We start from the raw sequence: 26,197 nt of genomic DNA, 5'->3' as shown, positions 1-26,197 counted from the left end.
AACCTCTAGAAATTGTATCACGATCAACACGCACATAGCTGAGATACACATACCTGTTTAAATGATGAGTGTCTGGACTGGATAATTATACTTCTCAGTATTGGATCTCCTGGACAGAATAGTCGGCAGTTTGTAGTATCCGACTAGAAGCCAACCATAACTATTGGACTATGGTTGTCGTTGAAGAAGAATAGATCACCCTTGATCTATTCGTAGTTGGATGGATTGCAGACCACTGCTTGGCTGCTAATTGCTTCCTAAGTGTCTCTGATTCCTCTGATCCACTTCTGATCACCTTGTCCCTACTTCTGATCCCCATTCTCTCCAACGAGAGGTTTTTGATCATGATTCCAGACACACTGGAATTCGCTTCGTTGATCATTTCTGTTTATCTCAGCTATTGGTGAAACATTGGTTTCAACCCGTATTACATCGTGACCAAATTCCCAGACCAACAATCCCTGCAAATCTGACAGTTATGCCACAGTCAAATTGTGTCAATGTTAACAGACAATATTTCACATTGATGACTTTACATATTTTGTGCACAACTTTACAAATCAAAACAAAACAAATAAACTGACGACTTAGCGTCTAGCCATTAATTCAGTAACAACATAACATAACTACAACCATTGACGTAAATAAACAAATACACGTGTTTATACGACATAACAACATTCCATTATTACTACAATTTAATATCTCTAATTTTAATTCGAATAAATATTAATTTCCATCACCAAAAACCGTATATCGCTACAATATATAATGTTGACTTAAAATCTAAGTAATAAACAATGTTTCTCTGACACACACACACCGAAAAAAATAATAATAGTAATATGTATCTAATATAATATATAAGTAATAATAGTAATATGTATCTAATATAATATATAAGTAATAATAGTAATACATAAAAAAGTAATATATATATATTGACTTAAAATCTAAGCAATGAACAATATTCCTCTCTCTCTCTCTCTCTCTTACACACACACACATACAAAATATTAATAATTTGATTTGATTATACTATGATAGACACTAAAATCAAATTTCAAAGCTTGAATCCACTACTTAATTACAATATACCATGAATTAAAATTCGTGACAAAGTATGGTTGAAAAATAAAATAAATAAAAAAAAAACTCCTAAATCCAACAGACAATTCACGTCAAATCAGTTGAACTTCAACTGTTTCTCTTAATAATTTGGCCACGGCCATTACTTTTCTGGAGAACTGAGACACTGAAAGCGTATGGTTTCGATACAGTTCCCGAAGCCATTCGGACTTCTCCATTAAAGCAATTGTCTCACTTATCTTTGGCTTTACCCCTGATTCAATGTTTGTGGTGAATATCCTCCGAATCTCCTCTCTTTCTCCATCACTAAAGTACCTTCTCCCTTTGCTTGGAGGCCTAGTTATTGTCTGTTTATCTGCTTCAGTCGTCTTCTGTTGAGAACCTGGTTCCGTCTGGTCTATATCTTCCTCCAAAATGCTCCTGAGCGCCACTGAGGTGGCCGCGCAGGTTTCTGTATGCGCAGTCAATTTGTACGACTTTTCAGCCGTCGTCACAGAATGCGACATGAGATCTGCTAATTTGCCGCGCAGCTCAGGAGCTTTTGAATGTACCGTAGATACAGCTGTCTTTCGAACTAATCTAGATGTAATTACACTTGTACAGCCCGCACGTTTCCACATGGACTGTATCGAATGGGTAAATTATGCTGTACTCAGTTGGTTGCCACTTTCAGTAATGAAAACATACTGATGCGTCGGCTTAAAATATGGTCGCAGATCATTGATATACGTTTTCATTAGCTGGTGTAGTTACCGGCATGCATATTCTTGTTGGTCCGCTATCGCTTGTTTTGTGTTCAGGGATACAAACCACGAACATTTCTACATTGTCTGAAGCTTCAGTATTTGACTGTGAAGGAACGGAGTGAAACGTTCCATTGTTAAAATGATCAACTTCCATGTTTACTATGGCTGCCGGTCTCTGAGCATTGTAAAACAAAAGTTGAACCATTATATAATTTCGAGCAACAGAATGCTCATGAACACTTAAAATTTTCTCAGAAGCTTTGTGGAGATTTTCTTTGGCTTCCATTCCCACGTAGCCCATTCCATTCCCATCGAATGCCTTAATATCTCCGGGAGATATGGCATTTTTCGACTCATTCACTACTTGGAGCAATCTCCTTTTCTGTTTCATCTTTCGAAACGACTTGCCCCATCCATTGATGTGAGTTTTGCATAACTCAACTTCAGGCAGAGATACCATACCTTTCTGTAATACGAAATTTAGAAAATTTGTTAGCGAACCAAGATATGACAGCACTGTTCCTAGCTGTTTATCTTCCATTATTTCTGTGAAGACTTCCTTCATCTCTGCAATGCTCATTGATGTCACGAGTTCATTTGCGTTTGAAAATTTGCACCCGGACATAATCTTCTTCAGCTGTGAGACTGATGGTATCTGTTCTTTCTTGTTGATATCATCCCTCCGTCTAAGGTCGACATCCATCTGTCGAACTGCTGAAAAATTGTTGACTTACCTAAATTATGAGGACGTGTAATGGGCATTACATGATTCAGGAATGAATCTGAAGATTGCTGTACTGCTGTAGTGGAATGATACTTCCACTTACACTGTTGAAGATAAGATAAATACTCTTCAGTTCCCTTCTTCAGCTTATGTTTTGTAACCAAATGTTGATCCATTCTAAAAACCTTGGACACACATCCAGTTATAGGATATGATTTCCAGCGCCTTTTCTTCTCACCCTCTGGAAGTTTCATCCTAGAGTATCGAACGTCCCTTGATTTTCCTCTTTCCCAGCCATGTACGGTTCGCAAATGTTTCGGTACATCGGTCAACTCTTTCCCACATGTTGGGCATTGGTGTATAGTTCACTTCCGTTTTGGTACCTAATAAATAAATAAATAAACAGAATGAGCTTGGAATCTATCTCGTAAGTACACTTAAAAGAATGAAGTCTTAAGTGTCTAGTATTCTATTTTACAACAAAATATTACAGTATTAATGCAAAGGAATACTTCTAAAAAGTTCAGTCAAAACAAAGACAATAATATTACTCTTATTCCAGCAGCTAGAAGATGATGCTAGAATTTGTTTTGCAGGTGTTAAGAATGAAGTGTCATAATAGATCTGACCTTATCTGCGAGTTAAGTGAGAGATCTGATTGCTTTTTTCTCCTACCCGTGAAAATCTGTTTAGGTCTCTTGTTCTGTGGGTTTCAGGTTTGTAATATTCTGTTGTTAGAACAGCATGACATTGTATTGTATTTGTCAAGCATTGCCTGCTCATAGTTTTCGCCCAAACCGTGTGTGAACTGTCCATGAATTACAACAAGAATACACTAATTATACCACACACTTCGTCTTTCTTTTCCCCATTGTCTACACATCCACGAGCATGGTTTTTGGAGCAAACTTCAGATTTATGGCAATCATAATTTCTTACGGGGCAATTAATAAATTTACACAATTCGATCACCTATTAAACTTTTGTCTCAGTAATACGTTCTCACCGCATTCTTTTTAGTACAAGTTAGCTTCTTTAATTTTAATTACATGATATAGTCATGTTTATTAATTATAATTTATGTTATTAATTTTATATTATTTTATGTCAGGTTACCAATTTTAAAAATACGATGCGTATTTTATTCCTATTTTCGTAATGTTTTAATCCATATCACACGAATTATTATTAGAAAATACTTTTTAAATAAAAAGTTCTTTATTCGTTTAAAACAAATAAACTGAGATATTTACGGGAAATTTTACTTCGCGGAGTGTAAAGCATTTTCCTGGTGCCATCTTTCTTTTTGATGCAGATATAATACATATTCCAAAATACTTTATTATTTTGCAAGCATTGCACTTCAGTAATTGAAAATAGCATTTTTTTTAATGATTAAATGATAAGACACAGAAAATTAGAATTATTAGTGACAAAAGGAATTACAGTTAAAAATAGGAGCAAGCAATTCTTACAGCAAATACATATTCTTTACGAAACAATATTACATTAATAATTTTAAACTATTACGTTAGTGCAAATGAGACATCCGCTTTGACATCTGGATAGAAACTCCCCTCAATAACAGGACACAAGGATGGGCTAAGATTACGCGTTTAACGTCACAAAGTTGGTACATATCAAGCAAACAAGCCTGGATACCCAGACACTCACGAGACAGTGCGTTGTTGAAGAGGGATCATATTAAATTATAACACGCAGATTGACTTTTCTGTGACTGATCTTTCTTTATGAATTCAAAAAATGGGATTCTGTACAGTAAGCCGCAAACAACATTAACGGTGCATTTGCGCCAGGAATGGTGAATGAACATACCATTCACCGTTAGTTTCTCAAATTTCGTTCTAATGACACAGCTTTCCAAAATCATTCCATGGAGACAAACCATCATATTCGGATGAGCTCCTCAGAAACACCGTGGAAGCAGACGCTCGGAAGTAAGTTCATACCATTGCAGACGAGTATGGCATACACTACATCGCTGTAATTTACTGGCTAGTGCAATCAGTAAGGTAAAAAGACTCATGGGTAAGACATGAATTGACCCCGCCCAATATGAATCGCCAAGTGGAGATGTGCAGCTCTCTGAGTGTAACGAAAACCAGAGAAACATTCTTAAACCGGATTGTCACTTTTAACGAAAAATGAATTTATTATTACAATTGTAAACGGTCAGGAGAATGGCTGGATTAAATCAATGTCTAGGATGGTTCCCTATTTCACCTCTCGACCCACAGGTGTTGCTAGTACAGTAGTATAAAGTGGGATAAATTCAAAGTATCTTTCTCAGGCGAGATAAAACCATCAATGACGATTGTTATAATGCTGCACTTCCTGAAATGCATTGCAAATTAGTTCGCAAGCATCCATCAATGATCAACAGACACGGTGTTACTATTTTGCTCCCCCACATGTCGCACAAGACACGGTGCAGGCTCTTCATAGGTGGCAGTGTGACACTCTTTCATGATGATCGGCGGTCAACATGAGGTTGAGGACTCCTTTGAATCGAATATGCTATTCTTTTTCGCTACGAGATCTAGTTGTTGCAAAAGAAATACAACATATGCGATGCAAAAAATGTGTGGTTGTAGACAGTGCCTGTTTTAATTAATCCGGTTTGTAATTTTCATTCTTTGGATTTTAGAAATTATGCACCTGGGTAGACATTCCATTTGCACTAAATTAAATTACACCAGAATAAAAACACAAAGTACACATCAAAGTGCTGTGACTGCACAAATAGGCCATTTGCATTTTTTAATAAAAATAAAGTCTCCTTGAAAACTTTCAAAGATTAAAAAAAAAAAAAAAAAAAATAGAAAATGCTCACCAAGCAATTTAGTGACGAGCTCAGAAGCATATGATACAGTGCGCAGCATAGAAAATGTTACAAAAAATTTAAGTCCATTTACTGACAAACTCCTGCGCCGTGTGCTTATGCATTCAGAAAACACATGTCTCGATCGACTTATGCTCCTACTTTCAATCCAACTCCTCCTCCTCCTGCTCTTCTTACCTAAAGCAGTCTCTGTGACGTAATATACTCTTTCAGGTTGAAAAAACAAGAACTATGTTTATAAGTTTTATAGCTCTAAAACCGACTCTTTCATTCGTTTCTTCTGAAATGCCTTTGTAAAGCCCAAATAGAAAAGTGTCACAAAATCTTCCCATAGCTTCATGAATGCCTTTATTTGCATTCTTACCTTTCTTCACAGACTACATATCACATCAAGCTAGGAAGATGCTCCTTGTGAAATCTCTGGAAATTGTCAATCACGGTAGTATGCTTTGTGATTTCTGAAATCAGTAATGCGGTCACAGAACTCTAAAAACTACTGATAGAAGTGAGAGAAAGGAGTTACTTTGTGATTAATTTCATTTTATTTCCCAGTAATTGCAGGCAAATGTTCCAGGGGCGTCATTTGGGCAGGACAGGAGGGTATAATTCCCCCCTTCCTTGAGTGTGATGAACACACATTCTTTGATCAAATGCACAGTAAAACACTGATAGAAAAAGTGAAACTCTTATGTCAACTGAGAATTTCCCCCCCCCCCCCCCAAATAAAATCTAAAATGACATTAGTTTTAGCAACCAAACCTAAAGAGTTACGATAGCACATTACTTGAGAATTTATATTTGATTACAAGAGTCAAAGGCTTGATCCGAAGCCATGTACGTTCATACAGGACGACACTTAGAGAGTCGGATATGGAGACAGAGAGGTGATTTACATATGCAAGTTTAGAATAGGAGATAAACGATTGGACAGCATCCATATTATGACAAAATTTGTGATTTTGTCAAACAGAAGAAAAGTTTCCGAACTGTGAGGACCACATCAGGTAGTTGTCGAATTAACACGTTCGCTGCGGCAGTGTAAAAAACTGACTTTGGATCTCAGTCAGGGTGTCTACTAAAATTCCAAAATGAAATTTCGTGACTTTTTCGTGACCTTTTCTTTACCAAATCATAAAATTTAGTAACATTCTCAGGAGTTAATTTGTTGCGAATTGGGCCGAATTTTCATGCATGCGATGGAAGCGTGGTTTGCTTGCGATTTAGTAGCGTCTAAAGTCAACCATATGTATATATTTGATGGTGAATTTTGATGTTTTATAGAACAAAACTTTCCAGTTTCCATTCATTTTGGTACAGATAAAAAAATCGTGACCCAAAAGCTAAATTTCTTGACTTTCATGACCATTTTCTGATTTCGAGACTTTTTCATGACTTTCGTGACCGATAAACACCCTGTCAGTGCTATACAAGTCATCGCGTGTCTCGTTGAAGGTAGCACGTGGATGCTAGTAGTGTTAAAAGTCTGTACAAATGAAAATACCACAAACAAACAAAGGTAATAGAATGCATAAAACGGCACAGCAGAGAAATGGAATATCGCACGAGCCACTGGTGACTCGTAACGCAGCGAACGTGTTCAGGTGGAGAACTTTTTCTAGAGAGTCAGGTGATTGCGAAGGTCTGGTAAATCTGGTAAATTAAGACTTTGCCTGCAATTACTGGAAAACAAAATGAAATTAATCTCTGAATAAAACTCATTCCTGTCAGTAGTGTTTGGAGCTCTGGGCCCACATTACTCACTTCAGAAAGTGCAAAACATACTGCCGTGATTGACAATTTCCATAATTTCACATGGAGCATCTTCCAGCTTGACATGATATATAGTCTTTGAAGAGGGGGAAAAAACGTAAATAAAGGCGTTTATTAAGCTATGGGAACATTTTGTGACTTTTTTAAAAATTCAGGCTCTACAAAGGCATTTTAGAACAAACAATGAAACATGCGGTTTTAGAGCTGTAAAGCTTGTAAACATAGTTCCTATTTTTTCTGAATGGAAAGAGTACATTACGTCACAGAGACTGTTTTAGGCAAGGAGAGGAGGAGTTGGAGTGAATACAGGAGAGTCAATTGAGACATGTCTCTGAATGCATAAGCACACGGTATAAGAGTTTGTTAGTGATTGGACTCAAACTTTTGTAATATTTTCTACGTCGCGAACTGTACACGAGGTTCCAAAAATAGCTTGTGGTAGTAAGTCACTGAAAGCTTCCAGTGGTTTGGAACCTACTTTAAACCGTAAACGTCAAATATAGTTTCGATACCAAAACAGACATTAAGTTTTACCAAAACACGGATTTTTTTCTTCATTTTTTGGTATGCCAGATACATTTCTATGAAAAGGCAAGATTATGAAGAAAAGAACGATGCAAAAGCTCCATTTACTTTGTTATTTCCAGGGGAAAAAATCAGACAAAGTAAGCTGCCTAACATGCTTGACAGTTTTCAAGGAAATATCAGAGCTTACGCAACTTTGGTATTGCTCAGATCCTAATTAAGCTTCGTGCGATCTAAAAGCATAGCTCAGATGTAAAAATCAACTTTATTTTGCGTGTTATACCTTTCTTGGAATTTCGGGACAAAAGCAGAAATTATTATACCAAATGTTCATACAATGGCCTACATTTCTTCAAAATATAATAAAATCCATATCCCCTATCAACACTATACACATGACAACTAAAGATTCAAAGTCTGTTTGGATTGAAACCTCTTTCTGGTCTATTGTTTCCCATTCATCCAGGTATAAGGTAACATTGGTACTAACATGTTGCGCACAAATAAGAAACAAAGCAGTCTGACGAAATCCGTACCGAAAAAAAAAAAAAAAAAAAAGTGCGCAAAGTTAAATCTCTGAACCCTCCTGCTCTTTCGTCTCTTTTCATAGAATGTAAAAAAATGGCTTTAATCACCATTTTTTCATGACATTCTCAGATTTTGTAGTTCCAGCCGTGGAAACTTCTGCCGTTTCTTGATTCGAAGTATCAGGCTCGATACTTGACAACATCAACTGTCTCCTAAAAATAAATATTTTAATAGTAAATTTCATTTCCCCAACTTATGGTCTCTGACTAATCAAGGATTATTTGATACCTTATTTCACCCATCATTGATTATTATTATTATAAATTGGTATATTTCCCTTAAAATATGTTAGCTGCTTTCAGTCTTTCCGACTTGCTTTGAAATCATAACCACATTCCTTACTAATTTCAAATTTTCAAAATATTTCTGATTTCGAGAAATATAAACAGACTATACGAATTAGAAAAAGCAAATTATTGCCTAATCACATGTACCATAGAGAGCTAATCAAGTCAAAGCGAAAGAAATTCAATCGGAAGATTAACATATATAAGAATTATTAAGTCAAAAGGCAATGAAAAATAGTTTACAATAATGAGATTACCTAATGATATGGTAATTTACAGGCTCAAGCAGATAAACCTTTGCTTTCACAGACACGCTTACAATACTAAGTTGTAGGTTTTTCTAAAACACTGACATGAGTATTGTAGATGTGAATAATATTAACGTGATCGCCTAGTAACCAAGGGACCTTGAACTCAGTGTCTGAAAACGACAAATGTGACACACACAGAAATAAAATTTGAAAACGACAAAAAAAAAAAAAAGTTTCATAGTAGTATGTTAATTGGTTAAATTAAAGTTTAATATATATCTTTTAACAGTAAAGCTATATGAAACACGGTCTTACATCTTAGCGTGGAGTCCGAACAACCGAGTTCTCATCGGGAGCGGAACCGGAGCCTCCTGCGCCAAAGGCGCATATGCCAACTATATACGAAGGAGCTGATCAAATTTCATATTGATTTATCACTAAAATCACTTTACTTGGTTGTTTTGATTTGCCGATATGGAAGAAAAGGCCTGATGTACTCGGAAGTTGTGATGTAAGGAAGTACTATTATTTATGTAATTGTGGAAAAGTGTTAGCGTTTTGGGTGACCAAGTATTCAAGTCCCAATGCTAGCGTTCGAAATGAATTGTGATTTAATTGAGTTATTGTATTTCTTTCCCCGCAAATGCATGTTCTACCACACACAGATTTTAGTCCATATGCCTAACAGAGTTACGATTAAAGCAGAAGATAGCTGCAGTTCCTTCCTCCTCTTGTTTAAATGCACATCAAGAAAATGTAAGAAAAATACCTTTCAACTTAACGTCCCTTGATTTTCCTCTTTAGGCTAAAAGAGACGGATGATTAAAGTAAGTAAATGAAGATGGAAGAATTGGTGGAATGAGAATGCGGAAGAAAACGGGAAAACCTTGAGAAAATCAACGGACGAGATGTTGTCCACCACAAATTTACTTGGCCGGGAATCGAACCAGAAACCCCTCAGATGTAAGCGCTCTACCACTGAGCCACCGTGCCCGTCATCAATAAATTGAATCCTAGAAACATATACTCTTCCTATGTTACAATGAAATTACTGATTATCCCAGTGGCAATTTTTAATAGAAACATTCACCTTCAAGATCTAAGCTATTTACCTTTTCTTACCATTAGCAGTAACAGTAACCTGAATCCAGTTTAAATGTGAAATGAGCTAGAGATAAGGTAAATAGGTAGATAAAACAAAATCTATGCCAAATATGAATACAGTCGAATACCATATATAATTACGCGAAATAAAAGGACGTCATATTATTAGTTACTACTTAAATTATTAGTTAAAATGCACTCCATAATGTTCATTTACGTTAATGGCAACAGGGTAGTGCACCAATTGACACGTTCCGGAACCCAGATGCTTTACACGCACTAGCGGGTTGCAATGTGTATTGATCTAGGTCATGGAAGTAAAAGAATAGCTAGAAGACTGTCATTACATACGAGGGCTATCCAGAAAGTAGATTACGTTTTGGAATAAAAAATCAACAAAGTATAGGAAACAAATTTTATTATATACAGATGAAAGCCACACACAAATACTACTTTTCGACATAGTCACCATTCAAATTAAGGCATTTATCGTAGCGATGTACGAGCTTGGAAATTCCTTCGTCGAAAAATTCGGCCGCCTGCGACTTCAACCACTTCGTTACCTCTTCTTGCAGCTGTTCGTCGTCATCAAAACGCTGCATAGCCAGCCACTTCTTCATTGCTGGGAATAGGTGAAAGTCGCTCGGTGCCAGGTCGGGACTGTACGGCGGATGAGGAAACAACTCCCACTGAAAAGATTCAAGAACTTCACGCGTGACATTTGCCGTGTGGGGCCGGGCGTTGTCGTGAATCAACAAGATCTTAGAGCTCAACATTCCTCTGCGCTTGTTTTGAATTGCTCTTCTGAGGTTTTGCAGAGTTTGGCAATACCTTTGAGCGTTTATTGTAGTGCCTCTTTCCAGGAAGTCCACCAAAATCACACCTTTTCTTTCCCAAAAAACAGTCGCCATCATCTTCCTTGCCGACATTGTTTGCATGCATTTCTTGGGTTTTTGGGGAGAACCTGTGTGCCCCCATTGCATTGATTGCAATTTCGTTTCACAGTCCACGTGTTTCACCCATGTTTCGTCACCAGTAACGATGCGATCGAGTAAAGAGTCACCATCCTTATTGTAGGCGTCCAAAAAGTGCAACGCTGCAGCCATTCGCTGATTTTTGTGGTCCTCTGTCAAGATTTTTGGAATCCATCTTGCACAAAACTTGTGGTAACCAAGCTTTTCGCTGATGATTTCGTGCAACAAACTTCGCGAAATTTGTGGAAAACTCAAAGAAAGTTCCGTTATTGTGAACTTTCGATTTTCACGGACTTTAACATCGACTTTTTCGACAAGTTCGGCAGTCACTTTGCTGGGTCTCCCACTTCGATCTTCGTCGTGAACATTGGTTCGGCCATTTTTAAATCTTATGACTAAGGCCCGGATTTTTATGTAGTGCAAAGTACCGAAATATGTACATAAATATGTAACAAAAATCAATGAAATATGTAAGAAATATGTTAAAAATATGAAAATATGTAAAAATATTTTTTCGTGTTTATTTTGTGTCTGTGCTATTTTTTTTTAGCTAATAAATATACTGTAACATGTTTCTGTAATAACTTCCTACAGGTACGTACAAAATTTCAAGAGAAACAAATGAAAATATGTATCAAGAAAGTAAAAAATCACATTATTGAACATAAAAGATATTGATTTTTTTCTAGCTTCTCGCTAACATTTGCAATCCACCCGAAATTACTTGCAATGTACGTTAGTGAACATTGAACAACAGGATTTTTGAACGCACTTTGAGAATCACGCACTGCTGCACTGGACTCTGCAGGAAATGTGGTGACAACTGACTTTACAGCATCAAAATTTTCATTGTAGAAGTTAACAGCCTGTATCCAGGTGCCCCATCGTGTCAGTACAGGCTGCGGTGGTAGCGACATATTTGGTAGCATATTGTTGTAGCACTGCACACGACCAGGGGCTTTCACAAAAACTTTCTTAGTAGAAGACACAAGCTTATTGACTTCAGGGAAGTTGATCTGCACTTCCTCTGCTACACGATGTAATCCATGGACCAAACAGCACATATGAATGAGGTTTGGGTAGAACACTTTAAGCGCATCGGCAGCTCTTAACATGTACGCCGCAGCATCAGAACACATCAGAAGCATTTTTTCTGCAGGAACACTTTCTGGCCACAACACTCTCAGTCCATCATTTACGAAACGTGCAACTGTGGAATGGTTTGTTTTGTCCAAAACTTTTGTACAGATCAGAAATGGTCGTGATGGAGAATCAGGGTCAAGCTTTCCTGCTACCAGATTGGCAATGAAACGTCCTAATACGTCTGTAGTTTCATCCACCGCAAACCATATATGGAAATCACCAATTTCAGCTCGAATGTGTTTGATAGTATCTTCATAGCACACATCCAAATAATTCTTGCGGATAGTAGATTCGTCAGGAATGTGTCTCTTGCAATATTTTTTAAAAAAGGACGCAAACTGTGAGACTTGCAATTTATACCACGGTATGTCTGCTGCTATGAACGCATTGGCAAGGTCTTTGTAAACTTCACTGCTGTTTTCAGATGCTGGTTTTGTTTGAGTTAAAAGTTTTTGCTTTGTGGCACGCTGTAACACCTTGTTTTTCATGTGAATAGCTGTTTTCGTGTTCTGGTCCAATTGCGACTTCCTTGAACAACCTGCTTTCTTATCGAATACTTGACAAAATACAATTTTACCGTCTGTGGTATAAGCGTCATCCATAGCTATCCACGATTCCAATTTTGACGCTAAAGAGGAAGCCATCATTGAAAACAAGAAACAAACTGACTCGGTCACAAGCTGCACACTAACAAACCAGTTGCGAAACTGAATCTTTTTTCCCTTTGTTTGAAGGAAGAAGTGGCGAAGTAGCCATCGAGTTATACAAAAGCGATTTTTTATTCGATTTAAGAAACAAGTGATAAAGCCTAGCCGCTCCAATCATCTCCCTCTCACCGCCACCCCCACCCACACCCGTAGAGGTTGCACATACAAAAAAAAAAAAAAAAAAAAAAGATGAGACAGCCAGTCAACTGTGTGCGTTTTAGTTTGTTTTGTCGGCACATATCAGAGTGGCGTCTGCTTGCAAAGGCGATAAGCACAAAAATCCTTATATTGTTTTCTTTCTTTATATATAAAAAACAGATTTTTTTTTCAGGATTGGAAGCGATAACTGACTACGTTTCTTTGCATATTGTAGGGTGTATGATTTGTTTTAACCCAGCTTTCCCGCAATGCAAATCGGTTGAACAAAATGAGAGAAAAAAATACAGATAATTAAATAGAGTACTTTTTGAGTTATTATTCCATATATAGGCCTATTTTTATTTCCGTATTATTTAAAAAAAATAGCGAAAAGGAGCAAGGAAACTGAATTTATTTAAAAATATGTACAGTAGACGGAAAATATGTAACAGACTTCAAAATATGTAAAAATATGTAACGTGATTTTGGTTTATATGGCTCTTTACTTCGTAATTTGCGAACATTTCATATTTTCACCAGCGTACATACAAAGGAAAAAATATGTAAAAACATAAAAATCCGGGCCTTACTTATGACCCACTGTCGCACTCCACCTTCAGTGATAATGTTGTCCCCATACACTTCACACAGCTGCCGATAGATTTCTATCGGTTTACAGTTTTTTGCTGTCAGAAACCTTATTACTGCACGCACCTCGCAGCTCGCGGGATTTTCAATTAACACAGACATTTCAAACCGTCACAGTATCTTAACGGAGCACAGCACGAACCTCTCACTAGCACGGCTAGATGCCGACTGAGCTGCGCAACGCTCTGACCCCAAGATGGCCGCGCTAGCCCCGCCCCTAGCGGACACAGACGAAAACGTAATCTACTTTCTGGATAGCCCTCGTACATTATCATGAACTATACAAAACATGTTTCTGATTAGATTGACGTGTCGCCCATGTTATTTATACAAAGTTGAGAAGATGGTGCAGAAGAGAGTATAAGAAATTTCAATTACATAATGAAATTGAACAGGAACTGAGTAACAATGTTTTCACTCTTCAAAATTTACTTGTACTCATAAATTAATATTTCTGTTGTAAGAGGCTTTGTGGTATCTTGTCATCAAAAACAAGAGTCCTGTTGTAACAACTTCGCATACACCTTATCATGGATATGCTCCGTAACCCTATCTTAACAGAATCAAGTATAAATATCAATAGCTCCATATTTGCAAGGTTAATAATAACCCACATTACCCTACACAACAGCCAGCAAATTCTACCTAGAATAAATGTTGCGGACATTCTTTGATTCATTCCTATACTTTTATTTCGATAGGTGCTATACAGCCAATATTAAACATCATCAAGAATAGCAAACAAAATCAGTTCCTTTTCTTTTCCAATTCTTGCAATGCATGTGCTTAATTCTTAGCACTTTCAGCCTCTAACCGTACAACATTCTTCTCTCTCTCTCTCTCTCTCTCTCTCTCTTTAAGTATCTAGATATATATATATTACACAGGCGAATAACGTTCAGGTTGCCTTCGTTCTCGAGTAGAACGTCTTAATACCGGTTCTATGTTTCCTTCGAGAGACCCATTTTCTAACTTGTTACTTGGAATGTTTCTGTCATTGAGAATAATCCACCAATTATCAGCAGTGTGTCGATTTTCAGTTACTCTGTCTGATCTCTTCGTCGAAGGTATATTTCTAAACCTTGTGTTGATAATGGTAGATTTTTTCTTGTCCGCTAAGGGGTTCCTAATTGTATTTGGTACATTATCAGAAGCTTCCAGTTGGCAATCCATAAATCTTAATTGAATAATGAAATGAATAATGAATTAAATAATGAACTCTTCTAATTCTGTTCTGTACTGTTACCTCATGCATACATCTTCTCAAACAACGATTAATCGTACCCCGCAAAAATTTAGGAAAGTGGTGTGGTAGATTTAATACCCAGACAGCTGAAACCCCAAATATCCTTCTTGAAATTTATCACAATATTCTGGTAATAAATGTTCGACCGAGTCCCTGTGACAGGATTTGTTACTGATATTATACTTATGTCTTGGCTCGAATGCAAACATTAGACCAGCTGGTGAATTCTTCAATTTGCTTGATCGCGTAAATCGTAAACCATACAATATTTCATCGATCAATTCATTAAGTTGTCGGTCAGTACATGCCCAGGAACCCAGCTCCAATAGTTTCTTTTTTATCATACCTTTGACTAATTGAACAGCTCTTTCCGCCAATCCGTTGCTTTGCGGATGCCAGGGCGGCGCGCATTATTTTCACTCTTCCAATATTCTGTAAATTGTTGACTAGCAAAGGGTGGCCTATTATCTGAAACTATCACTTGTGGCCAGCCAAATCTTGCGAAACAAATATTTAACTTTTGCATAGTGTCCCAAGTAGATGTTTGGCCCTTTTGCCAAATCTTAACCCACTGGGTAAAAGCATCTACTAATAGAAGAAATTTACGTCCTGCTATTTCGAAGAAGTCGATATGTACTCATTGCCATGGTTGGCTCGGAGTTATCCATGCCTGATAACGATTTTGAGGAACTCGATTATGCATCGCTTGACATGGAGTGCATTGTTGCAACATATTCGCAATATCCTTTTCCATGGTTGGCCACCAATAGTGAGCTCGGGCTTCAGCCCTAGTCCTATTTAAGTCTAAATGTTAGTCGTGGAGCATAGTTAAAATTACTTTCCTTAATGAACTTGGAACAACTAGCTTGTTTCCCCCCAAAAAAAGACAGTTTTGTTCGATATGTAGTTCATGCCGTCGACTACTGTACGCTTGCAATTCACTTCTTATGTCACCATTTTCAATTTGTTTAGGCCATCCAAGTAATATCCAGTTCATGACTTGCGACATCACTCTATCATTAGCTGTTTCCCTTGTTATTGCGTCATATAAGGGGGGTTCCATGGCAAGACTATCTAGATACTCCTGGGATACTTGCCAATCACCAATTTGTTCTTCTACTGGCAAACGTGATAAGCAGTCCGCAACTTTCACATGTTTGCTATAAGAAATTTTATAATCATAATTTAGTAACATTAGAGCCCATCGTGGAGATGCTAAAGTAGGTATATTAGTTTTCTCATCGAAGATTAATTTTGCAGGCAAGGAATCTGTGCGTATCTCAAATGAACGCCCAAAGACATATTTATGAAACTTCCGTAAGGCAAAAATTATAGCTAGTCTTTCTCAAATTGACTATAATTCTTTTCTGCGTCATTTAATGTAGCTGAAGCACAAGCTACAGTAATGATTTTGTCTTTCTTTCTATTGCACAGCTGCGCACTTACTCCATAAGCACTGCTATCAGTAATCAAAACTACTTCAGCCTTACTGTCAAAGGGATGAATGCATTTCGCTTCTTGTATCAATCGTTTGGACAAAGTAAATTCTCTTTCATGCTTGTCTGTCCACGACCATTTTACCTTTCTACTTAACAACTGAAACAAATTAGGCAAATGTAAAGACATGTTAGGTACGTTCTTATGGAAAAAATTTAGCATTCCAAGGTAGGACTTCAACTGTTTTACATCCTTAGGAGTCTGGCATTTCAAAATTGCTTCTTCGTGCTTCTGTAGTGGACGTATTCCTTCTGCAGAGATTGTGTGACCCAGATACTCAATTGCAAAAATTGGCATTTATCAAACCTCACTTTAACATTATATGATTGTAATCTTTCTAAAACGTAAGTAGTGCGTTACGAACAACCCTCCTTATCTTTACCAGCTATCAAAATATCATCTAGGAAAGCGAAAACAAATGGCACATTCTGCAGTACCTGATCTATAACCTTCTAAAATATATATGGACTGCACGTTAGCCCAAATGGTAATCGTTGAGGCTGATAAAGTCCCCATGGCGTGATTACCGTTAGCAAAGGTTTGGATCGCTCATCAACTAAAATTTGTTGATACGCCATTCTTAGATCCAGAACAGTAAAGACTACCATGCCTTGTAATTGATTAAAAATGTCTTCCGGTGTAGGAAGTGGATATACCATCTTTTCAAGAATCTTGTTTAGTGTCACCTTATAATCCACACACAAGCGTAATTCACCGTTTTTCTTCCGCACGATAACCATAGGTGTAGCCTAATCAGAACAAGATACCGGTTTCCATATCTTCTGTGCTACTAATTTATCCACATCACGTTTGACTTGATCGACTATACTATATGGTATTTGATAATGCTTCCTAAAAATTGGAATAGCGTCCGCTCTGACAGGAATGTGACAACCATATCCTGTTATAGACTTGTTAACTTCCTCGGAAAATACTTTAGGATATTTTTGTTTCAAAACTTCTAGTTATAGTTCTAGTTATCTCCCTTTTGGGAGATTTATAAAGAAAGTCCCGGCCTTATAGCCCAGTGGACTGCTTCACTAAATTTGTTTTAAATTATTTTTGCAAACGTAGATTTGAATAAAATGGCGCGTTCTAACATGGACGAATTCGCCTGTTCTAAGTAGATTTGTTTTCACACAATTTGTAAAATTAATTGGGGGTTAGAGGCTCAGGACACATAAAAAAGATGTAATAATATATAAAAATTGTAAAGAAACTAAATTTTGTCGAAATTTAAAATTATGTACGAGTTCACAATTGCACAATTGAAGGAGCATGATACTCCAGATGTAAAGATGTCCGTCACCATGTCATCAAAACTTCGCTTATATTTTCTCTAACGCTATTAATAATTCGACATTCCAACAATTCATTACCTTGAAATAATTGTCTCCATGCTGGAAACAAAACATCTATCCAGGGACCCTAGTATAGCATGTGATAATTTATTGTCTACTAGTATCATCTTCAACCATCCAGCAAATGATTTGAACTCAACCCAAACCTTTATTTCACCCAGAATTTTTAAAGGTGTACCATCCTCGTCGCCAATTGTAAAAATTAAAAAAATAAATAAACGTAATCTTGTACGGCTATAGTCACTTATTCTTTATTATCAACATAATAACTTCCGAATCCTCTACGATAAAATCAATTCATTTGGTGAGCACAAAATCAATCAGTGCACTATATATAAATATCCTACTAACATTTATTTACCTCTATACAACTCTATTAACTTTCTCAAATCACTTATATAATGATACATATGGTAAATCCACAATTCATTAACTACAGAATCGACATTTCTCTGTACCCAAACGCAATATATCATATCTAGTTACCAACAACAAATCTTCAAAAGTTTTTGTTTAAACCGTTAAACTAAATGGCGTTAATCACATTGCCGTGTTTGCCAACTCCAAATCTGGCACTAACAACTTGGCCTTTCACGCCAATCCTACAAAAAACAAGAGTCCTTAACAGAAGTTTGTCCTTGTAGGAAAAAAAAAAAAAAAAAAAAAAAACCTTAAAAGATAATTAATGTATAAGCACGCAGTTTTATATAAATTACCCCAAGATAGTGAGGTATCATAACTGCACTATGGCAGTTTTGCTAGAACCTTGACCCATAATGCTCACTTTACTTAATTGAGTGCTCAGTAAAGTGTCTACCTCTGGTGGTGTGGTTTTTGGTTCGATGTCAGCCTGCGCCAAATGAACTTTGTCGGAGGCAAACACCATACGCTTAGGTTTCTTCGGGATTCTCCATTTCCCCCACTTAATTTATTCCATCGTTATCGTCCATTTCACCAACACCACTTCCCTCAGCCTTGCTCCATAGTCGTAGGGCCTTAAGCTCAGAGAGAAAAATCATTTAATTTCCTAGATTTCCTTAGGGCCTTTGAAATTATTTCTTCTACCATTAGAGTACGATTCCTATTTTAAATCTACAAATAGTAGCTCCTAACGTTAATCTTTAAAATTCATCATCTCACGCCTTAGATGTCCTATGACATTCTTGGAATGTTCATTAATCTTTTAATTAGCCTCTAATTTATAGTTTGTTCTGATCAAATTTACAGTATGATCTACGTGCGCAACTTTATCCAACCTGATATGTACGTGTGTAAATATCAAATAGCTCTGGATGCATTCATACTTGTTTCATTGCATATTTAAAAATACGTACACTAATTCCAAACTTCAACCAAAAGCAAAAACTTACATAAAATGTTTCTTAAATTTATCTGAGTCGTTCTTCTCTGAGTCTGGCGTCCCAAATTCATCCGAGTGAGTCTCCTCTGAGTCAGGAACAAATTCGCTTCCTGCATCTTCTAGTTCAGAGAATGAGTCCTCGCTTTCCATATCTGAAAATAAATAAATAGTAGTAATAAAAGGAAACGGAGAACACAGAAATTAGACTTCCAAAAACGAATAAGGAATCTTTAAAACAAAATGAATACAACTATAGATTATAATTTTTTTAAGCACTTATGTAACGGCCCGTTTGAAGGTTTGAGAAGCTCCAACGCCATCTACTAGCGACTAGTTGAACTAAGTCCAGCCTAGCGACGAACACGTGGTCGTTTCACCCTATCCCTGACAGGCGTATCAGGAGCTTTTATTCACATGACTCCCCAGTTTGCCTCACGACACTGTGTGGACGCCGAAAATTGGGAAGCACTGGCCGGGAATCGAAACCGACCGCGCGGACGTGAGTCCAACGCTCTAGCCACTAGACTACGGTATCTCCCAAAGATTAAATAAACACTTAGTAACAGCTTTTTCCTGATTGAATGTGTACGGAACAACAGTAGCTATCAGGATCCTCATAATCAAGAAAGTTGGGTTGGTAATGCTCCGTTGCTAATTTTGAAACCTCTTCCGAGGATTTAAAACCTAGCAGTATGAGACCCCTTTTATGAACAGTAAATTATGTTCATGTTAATTCCCGGGCGGCGATGGATCAGTGAAGAGCGTTCACCTCTGCGAGGAGTCCCAGGATCGATTCCAGCTCGTACCAAGTGGGCCTTGTGCTGAATAAGTACCATATGCATAGGTTTTCTCGGGATTCTGCCGTTTCCTCCCACTTTATTTATTCCACCATTTCATGCATTCTCATCACCGTTTTCTTTAGCCTAGCCAGCATAATCGTGGACGTTAAAACTGATATTTTTTTCTTGTAATAAGTCCGATTTTTGCATTCCAGTAAAATAATATACGAATCAAATTTTAAATATCTCATTGATCCTTTCGCATCCCCAGCAGTTAGCCTTTATAACCTCACTGTTGAATCGAAAATCTTCTGTTCACTTGCATGTTCCAATCGAAAAATTATTCTAATAAAGGTCCATCATTTTCGAATTATTTTCCTCGTTGACTTTCTTAATGTTTTCTTCATTTTAAACGTTATTTTAGAGACCTTTTTAGCCGATCGGAGGAAAAATAATTCGTGAACAAGGGCCTACATCGTAACTACATCGTCGGCGAAGGGGCAAAATGGTGTAACTCGAAAAACTGTGATTTCATATAGGACCGAAATCCACCCTTGTTCAACCAGCTTTACCAACCATAAAAATTTCAAAGCTAAATTCTTTATAATAACACATCTTGAAACAAGTAGCACGGTATGACGTTAAACGAGACATTTGAAATCGGCCTCCAACAAAATTATAAAAATCAGGAGACTCCACTTAGCCCCTTCATGGACAATATATCTCACTCCAGGCAAGATAGTTCCGGTTTTGCAACTTACACTACATGTTCCCAGTGTTTTCGAGGAACCTAAATACACTTTGCATCGGAAATAGTCGGACTAAGTGACAGTATGACGTATGTCTTAATAAAAAATGAATACGTGAAAGCATTAAAATAACCCCAATAAAATTTACGCACATTGTTTGTATACCAGACGCGACGAATGGTCGAACCGTGCATCACGCACACCGAACATTTAATTACTGATTTCTCGTGACCCTACCACTTATATAGTAAATTGGGCTTTGGATCAGTATCGAACACGCAGCAAGGTTACGAATTTTTTAAGTTTCTACGATTATGCATCAAGGTTAAGGAAGATGGTCATGGTAAGATGGATGGAATGATGAGTGGAAGGAAATCGGATAACCATGAGAAAAACCACGCACATGGGGTTTGTCTACCATGAAGCTCACTTGGCGGGAGCAGGGATAGAACCAGAGACCTCGCGCGCCAGAGGTGAGCACTCTACTACTAAGCCAAAAGTTACGAACTGTGATAACCATTAATACTGAGACCGAAATATGGACTTGTCTTGCAAACTTTGTACTTTTAATAGGTTTGAGACAACAAAGGGCTACATAATATGTAACATTGGCTCCGAAGGTAATGTTGCACTCTTGATATAAAAGGTCACAAACTATACTTTCCGTATTTTAATTTATACGGAAAGTAGCATAATAAGTATAGAATGTGAGACACAGTGTCTTAAAAAAAGAAAAGAAGTTTTCTGAACAGTTAAGATGGAAAACATATTTCAAATTTTCTAAAATAATATAACATATTTCAAATTTTCTAAAATAATATAACCAAACACAAATTAACCTAGCCATACATATAATGAAATATTTGGCTCTCAATGAGGCTGTTCCTTTACCCGACATTCCTACACCATAGTTAGACAAATCATGTTTCGAGGAAATTTTCCACTGTTTTTGAAACCGAAGAGTCAATGCATACCCTCTGGGAAGGTTCTAGAACACAGGTCCCCCTTTCCATTTAATTGTGAGAAAGACAGTATACAACGTGCCCCGAGAGGCTCTAACCCGCCTTCACTCGTTAACGCTCGCTCGGCAATACTGTGTGAATTAAATTCGACTTCGGTACAGAAAGGAACCAACTTAGCTACTAACCTATATAAGATGATCATGTTCTAGAACCTTCCCATACTCTCTTTGCTTTGGCCTACTGCTGCCAAACAGTAAATCGCATATAATGTAATCAAACTTACTGTGGCGCTTATTTACAGGTATGGTCAGTCACAGTATAGTCGATGACGCTGACAGTTTTCTATGTTGGCATGTAAGGGTCTTAGTGTCGGTCAGAAAACAGACACTGACAGATAGACGGTGCGGCACAGACTTGCTTTTTGGTATTATCTGAACGCTCTTTTGTGAGTATATCAAAAATACACCGTTACATTAAAAGAAAAACAAAGTTTTACTTTATTTCTTCTGTATCTTTAAAACAACCCCAAAGCCATTCTGCATCCTTATGATTTTGGCCAGATTAATTGCGTACAGATTCATAATATGGATGTAAACCAATGCGACCTTTCACAGATATACTAACGCGTCCAATCGAATCGTAAGAACTATTCTGCAAAAACACTAACCACACTAGGTGGCCATTAAACAGTACGAATGTTAGGTAACTGAGTCAGAGTAGGGGGGCCGCGCAGGGATGAGTCTGTAGAAATCAGGTACATCACCGACGAAGGTTACACGCATAAACGAGGATAGTATAAAAAATATAGCTCTATTGCATTAAAACAGCGTACACGTCATGGTTTCACACTAGCAACTTTATACTTGTAAATATAAAATACACGTTCCTTACATTATGCAAAAACCCTCTGCCGGTGGAAATTAATATACTACACAGTCGTCTTTCATATCCACTCACTAATTCTACCCGAAAAATTTCCTTTTTCACGACGGTGTATCGTAAATCGGCATTCTTTTTTATTGTTACAAGAGAAAAAAAAATAAAAAGCCGAGCTTCTAAAACTATACGATGAAAGCAAACAGAGTATACGACAGATTTAACCATATATTTTACGGCCCCTGCAACTTACGTGTCCTTTATTTTAAAAAGTCCCCATCCTAGTAGCCTTAGAAGGACAATAATTACAAATTAAGTAAACTATACAAGAATAGTGATCATAAAAAATGACAGAAATGAAAGACAAAAAGGACTGTTAATTAATCGCAGGTATTTGCCATGTATTAGAACAGGTATAAAACTACATACCTCTGCCCTTAATATATTTCATTTGATGCAGATTAAGAATAGTCTACCTTTGGAATGCTTACAAGTAAAATCTTTGAATTTACAAAAAAAAGTGAAGCTTATTCTGTGAACATAAAAACAGCTTTAAAAACGATAATTCATACTATGGAATCATAATTCAAATCCAGCTTGTAGTAATCACGCAACATAGGTTGGTGCTGTTTTTCACATTTTACTTTCCACGTGCGCACAGCCACCGTCCCTCGCACATGCTCCTACGGTAGCAGCACAGCGTATGTCCACTAGCTTGACCCCACTTGAACAAATTATATGCAATCCTTGCTCGAAATGGCACTTAATACAGATTGGTTCGTGTTTTTCGCAGAAATATAAGGTTCTATCTCATATTGGTTTCCAGGAGTGGTCTCTATCTGTGAATAGGCATGCACTAGGATTATAAAAGATCTATTATAACGCAATGTATGCAGAATTTCATAGAAAGGGTTCAAGAACTCAATTTTATATCATTTTAGGACACGCGAGAGTTTTGTAGTTTAATATAGTATTTTTTTTTTTTTTTTTTATTTTGCAATAATACTCTGCTAAGGAGGTAGAACCACAAACCCCGTCTTGCATACCCACTGAAAACCCTATTTTGGCAAAGAATGGAAAATATAATTTTATGAATTAGTTCCGTTATTCTTAGTCTGCAGTGTTATACCATTGGAAGAATATAAACTCTTTTCTTAACGTGAGGCGCATTCCCTTTGCAACCACATTACGAACTAAACCTGTGTAGACCAATTGAAACATTGAACATTACTGCGAGTTCTTACCACTGAACCTTCAAAAACTTTTCTTGATATGTTAAAAGTTTTCAAATTACCATGAACGTTCTAATAGGCTGACGTAATAATGTTCAATATAAAGCACTTATTTCTCCTTTGAAATCCCGTTTAACCACATCCTTTGATTTAAATTTAAAAATAATATTTAATTTTTACGTTCTTCACGTTCTCAAATTCAACCTGTTATTTTTCTTAAGTTTAGTTTCATAAGCGACCATCTTCAAAATAAATTACAATATTAAAACTTGTGCAAAAATAGGAATATTATTCTCCAGTATTATAATGTTACAAAATGTAGTAAATACTTCTAAATATGCTTACTCACGGATATCGAGCCTTTTCACAGTGTGGCCGCAAACACACATACACATACATACAGGGTTTGTCCGGAAAGTAATAGGACTGAGTCGATTTAAAAAAATTATTGAGCCAATCGTTACAATTGTTTAAAAACTTGCGAAATAGACTCCTTCTGCGTCGATGCAGCGCTGCCAGCGCGATTTTCAAGCATTGAAGGCGTCACGGAAGTCATTCTCCGGAATAGCCTTGAGAGCCGCGGGCAAGCTGCTTGGATCCCCTCTGTCGTCTCAAAATGCTTGCCTTTCATCGGGCGTTTCAGGCGAGGAAACAAAAAGAAGTCCGGGGGGCCACATCTGGACTGTAGGGCGGCTGCGGAAGCGTTGGGATACCGGCCTTGGTCAGGTAGCTGTTCACAAGAAAGGCGGTGTGAGCCGGGGCATTGTCGTGGTGCAGCTTCCAGTCGGCTGCGATGTCTGGCCGGACCCGATTGACCCTTCGTTTGAGTCTCTTGAGCATTTTCACGTAAAACTTGGCGTTGACGGTTTGTCCAGGAGGAACAAATTCATGGTGGACGATGCCTTTGATGTCAAAAAAGACAATGAGCATCGTTTCCACTTTGGATTTGCTCATTCTTCCCTTTTTTGGGCGAGGAGACGCCGGCGTGTGCCACTCGGAAGATTGCCTCTTTGTCTCGGGATCATACTCAAAGATCCATGATTCGTCACCTGTGATTACGTTATTCAAAAATTGGGGGTCATTTTCACACATGTTCAAATTTTCTTGGCACAATTCCACTCGCCGCAATTTCTGGTCGTCCGTGAGCACTTTTGGGACAATCTTCGCCACCGAAACACACCACTTCTTGCTAAAGCATCATCTGGGTAAGCCTGCTTGATCATATCAAACGTCTCTATCGCAGATTTACCGAGTCTAACACAGAATTTAATCGCGTACCTCTGCTCTAACGAACGTTGCATTTTCGGCTTGCACCACTCACAGAAACACGTCGCGCGAAAAAGCCTGTCCTGACTCTCCGTGTGCTCGGAGACAACTGACCAGCCGCTCGTTCGTTAGCTAGGAACGCCCTCTACCGGATCCAGTCGGTGCGCGCACGCTCCGAAGTACAGTCATGGCGGAATAAAATCAGTCCTATTACTTCCCGGACAAACCCTGTATATTTAAATGCCTATATATAAAGATTACACAATTCTTTTCTAAATAACTATAATATAAAAGAATTATTATAGTGATTACTCTTATGTTATAGCATTACCTGCTTTAGTTCTTCAAATATCTTGAGACCAAGAATAAAAATTACACAACTTCTTCTTCTCACAATACGAAGCACACAACACAAAGGACACGATGCTGGTTCTTCAGCGCCGACGCTTCAAATGACCAATAAAGATTAATTACTTGATGGCGCGAAATAAATCAAATCATTCATCTTTTAAGTTGGCACGCACTGCGTTGCTAGGCAACGACTGAAAAAACACAATGTTGCAAACTAACTAGCACGCAATACAACGACAATTGAGCAAGAACATCAATCATGTGACGATTAAAAGGAACCATATGACGCATTTTCCATGTCAATTACGACTTCGTATTCATAAATTGACGTCATCAATAACTTACATATGTTCCTATTATTCGGTTTCAAGTATTTGATTTAAAACGCCGGCCAAATGACAATGAAGTTTTCAAATAGGAGATGGTGACACTGAATTCTGCAAATAGATTACAAGCAGATTTAATTATTTTCTGTATATTATTAAGCATCTTAATGAAAATACTGAAGTAAAAATTGTCATGTACAATCTCACCCTAAAGGGAAATATATTTCAAACCTTATTTTCCTTAAAAGTCTACGGAGAATTAGATTATTCCGGTTTTTGGCGAAATCTGGTTCTTTTCTCCGCATATAGACCACTTTTTTGGTTTATAATAAATATTTTCATATTAAATGCTCAATTAGGATGGAAAACCTATTTTAATAGCCAATAATACCATAACAATTACAGATACACACAACAGTTAATATCAGAAATTTTAAAAATTCAATTTTTTTCAGTTTTTCCTCTGATGACAGAACATCATTCTTGACTAACATATTGACTTTTTTGTCCCAAAAATGCAAACTTTTTTATTTGAAGGTTGAAAATGATTAAATGAATCATTTCGTCTCTTTAATGCCTATCGAACATCAATATTCTTTAAAACTTTTCTTTGTGATTTTCATAGTCGGCAAATA

General features: G+C 37.2%; 2 protein-coding genes across 4 annotated transcripts in view; both read right to left on the bottom strand.

Moving 5' to 3' along the window:
- dare (NADPH:adrenodoxin oxidoreductase, mitochondrial) overlaps nt 1-26,197 on the bottom strand; it is a 126,297-nt gene that overhangs the window by 80,232 nt on the left and 19,868 nt on the right. The window lies entirely within an intron of this gene.
- LOC145664607 (uncharacterized) lies at nt 743-25,769 on the bottom strand. The gene is made up of 3 exons (XM_081731418.1): nt 25,217-25,769; nt 19,032-19,173; nt 743-2,942 (listed from the first exon to the last, which is right to left on the bottom strand). Exon 3 carries the CDS (start codon nt 2,536-2,538, stop codon nt 1,807-1,809), a length of 732 nt encoding a protein of 243 aa, XP_081587544.1. The 5' UTR covers nt 2,539-2,942; nt 19,032-19,173; nt 25,217-25,769; the 3' UTR covers nt 743-1,806.

This window comes from Thermobia domestica, chromosome 11 (genome assembly GCF_964235325.1).
Source record: "Thermobia domestica chromosome 11, izTheDome1.hap1.1, whole genome shotgun sequence".
NCBI lineage: Eukaryota > Metazoa > Arthropoda > Insecta > Zygentoma > Lepismatidae > Thermobia > Thermobia domestica.
This window is presented reverse-complemented; position numbering and strand designations above follow the sequence as displayed.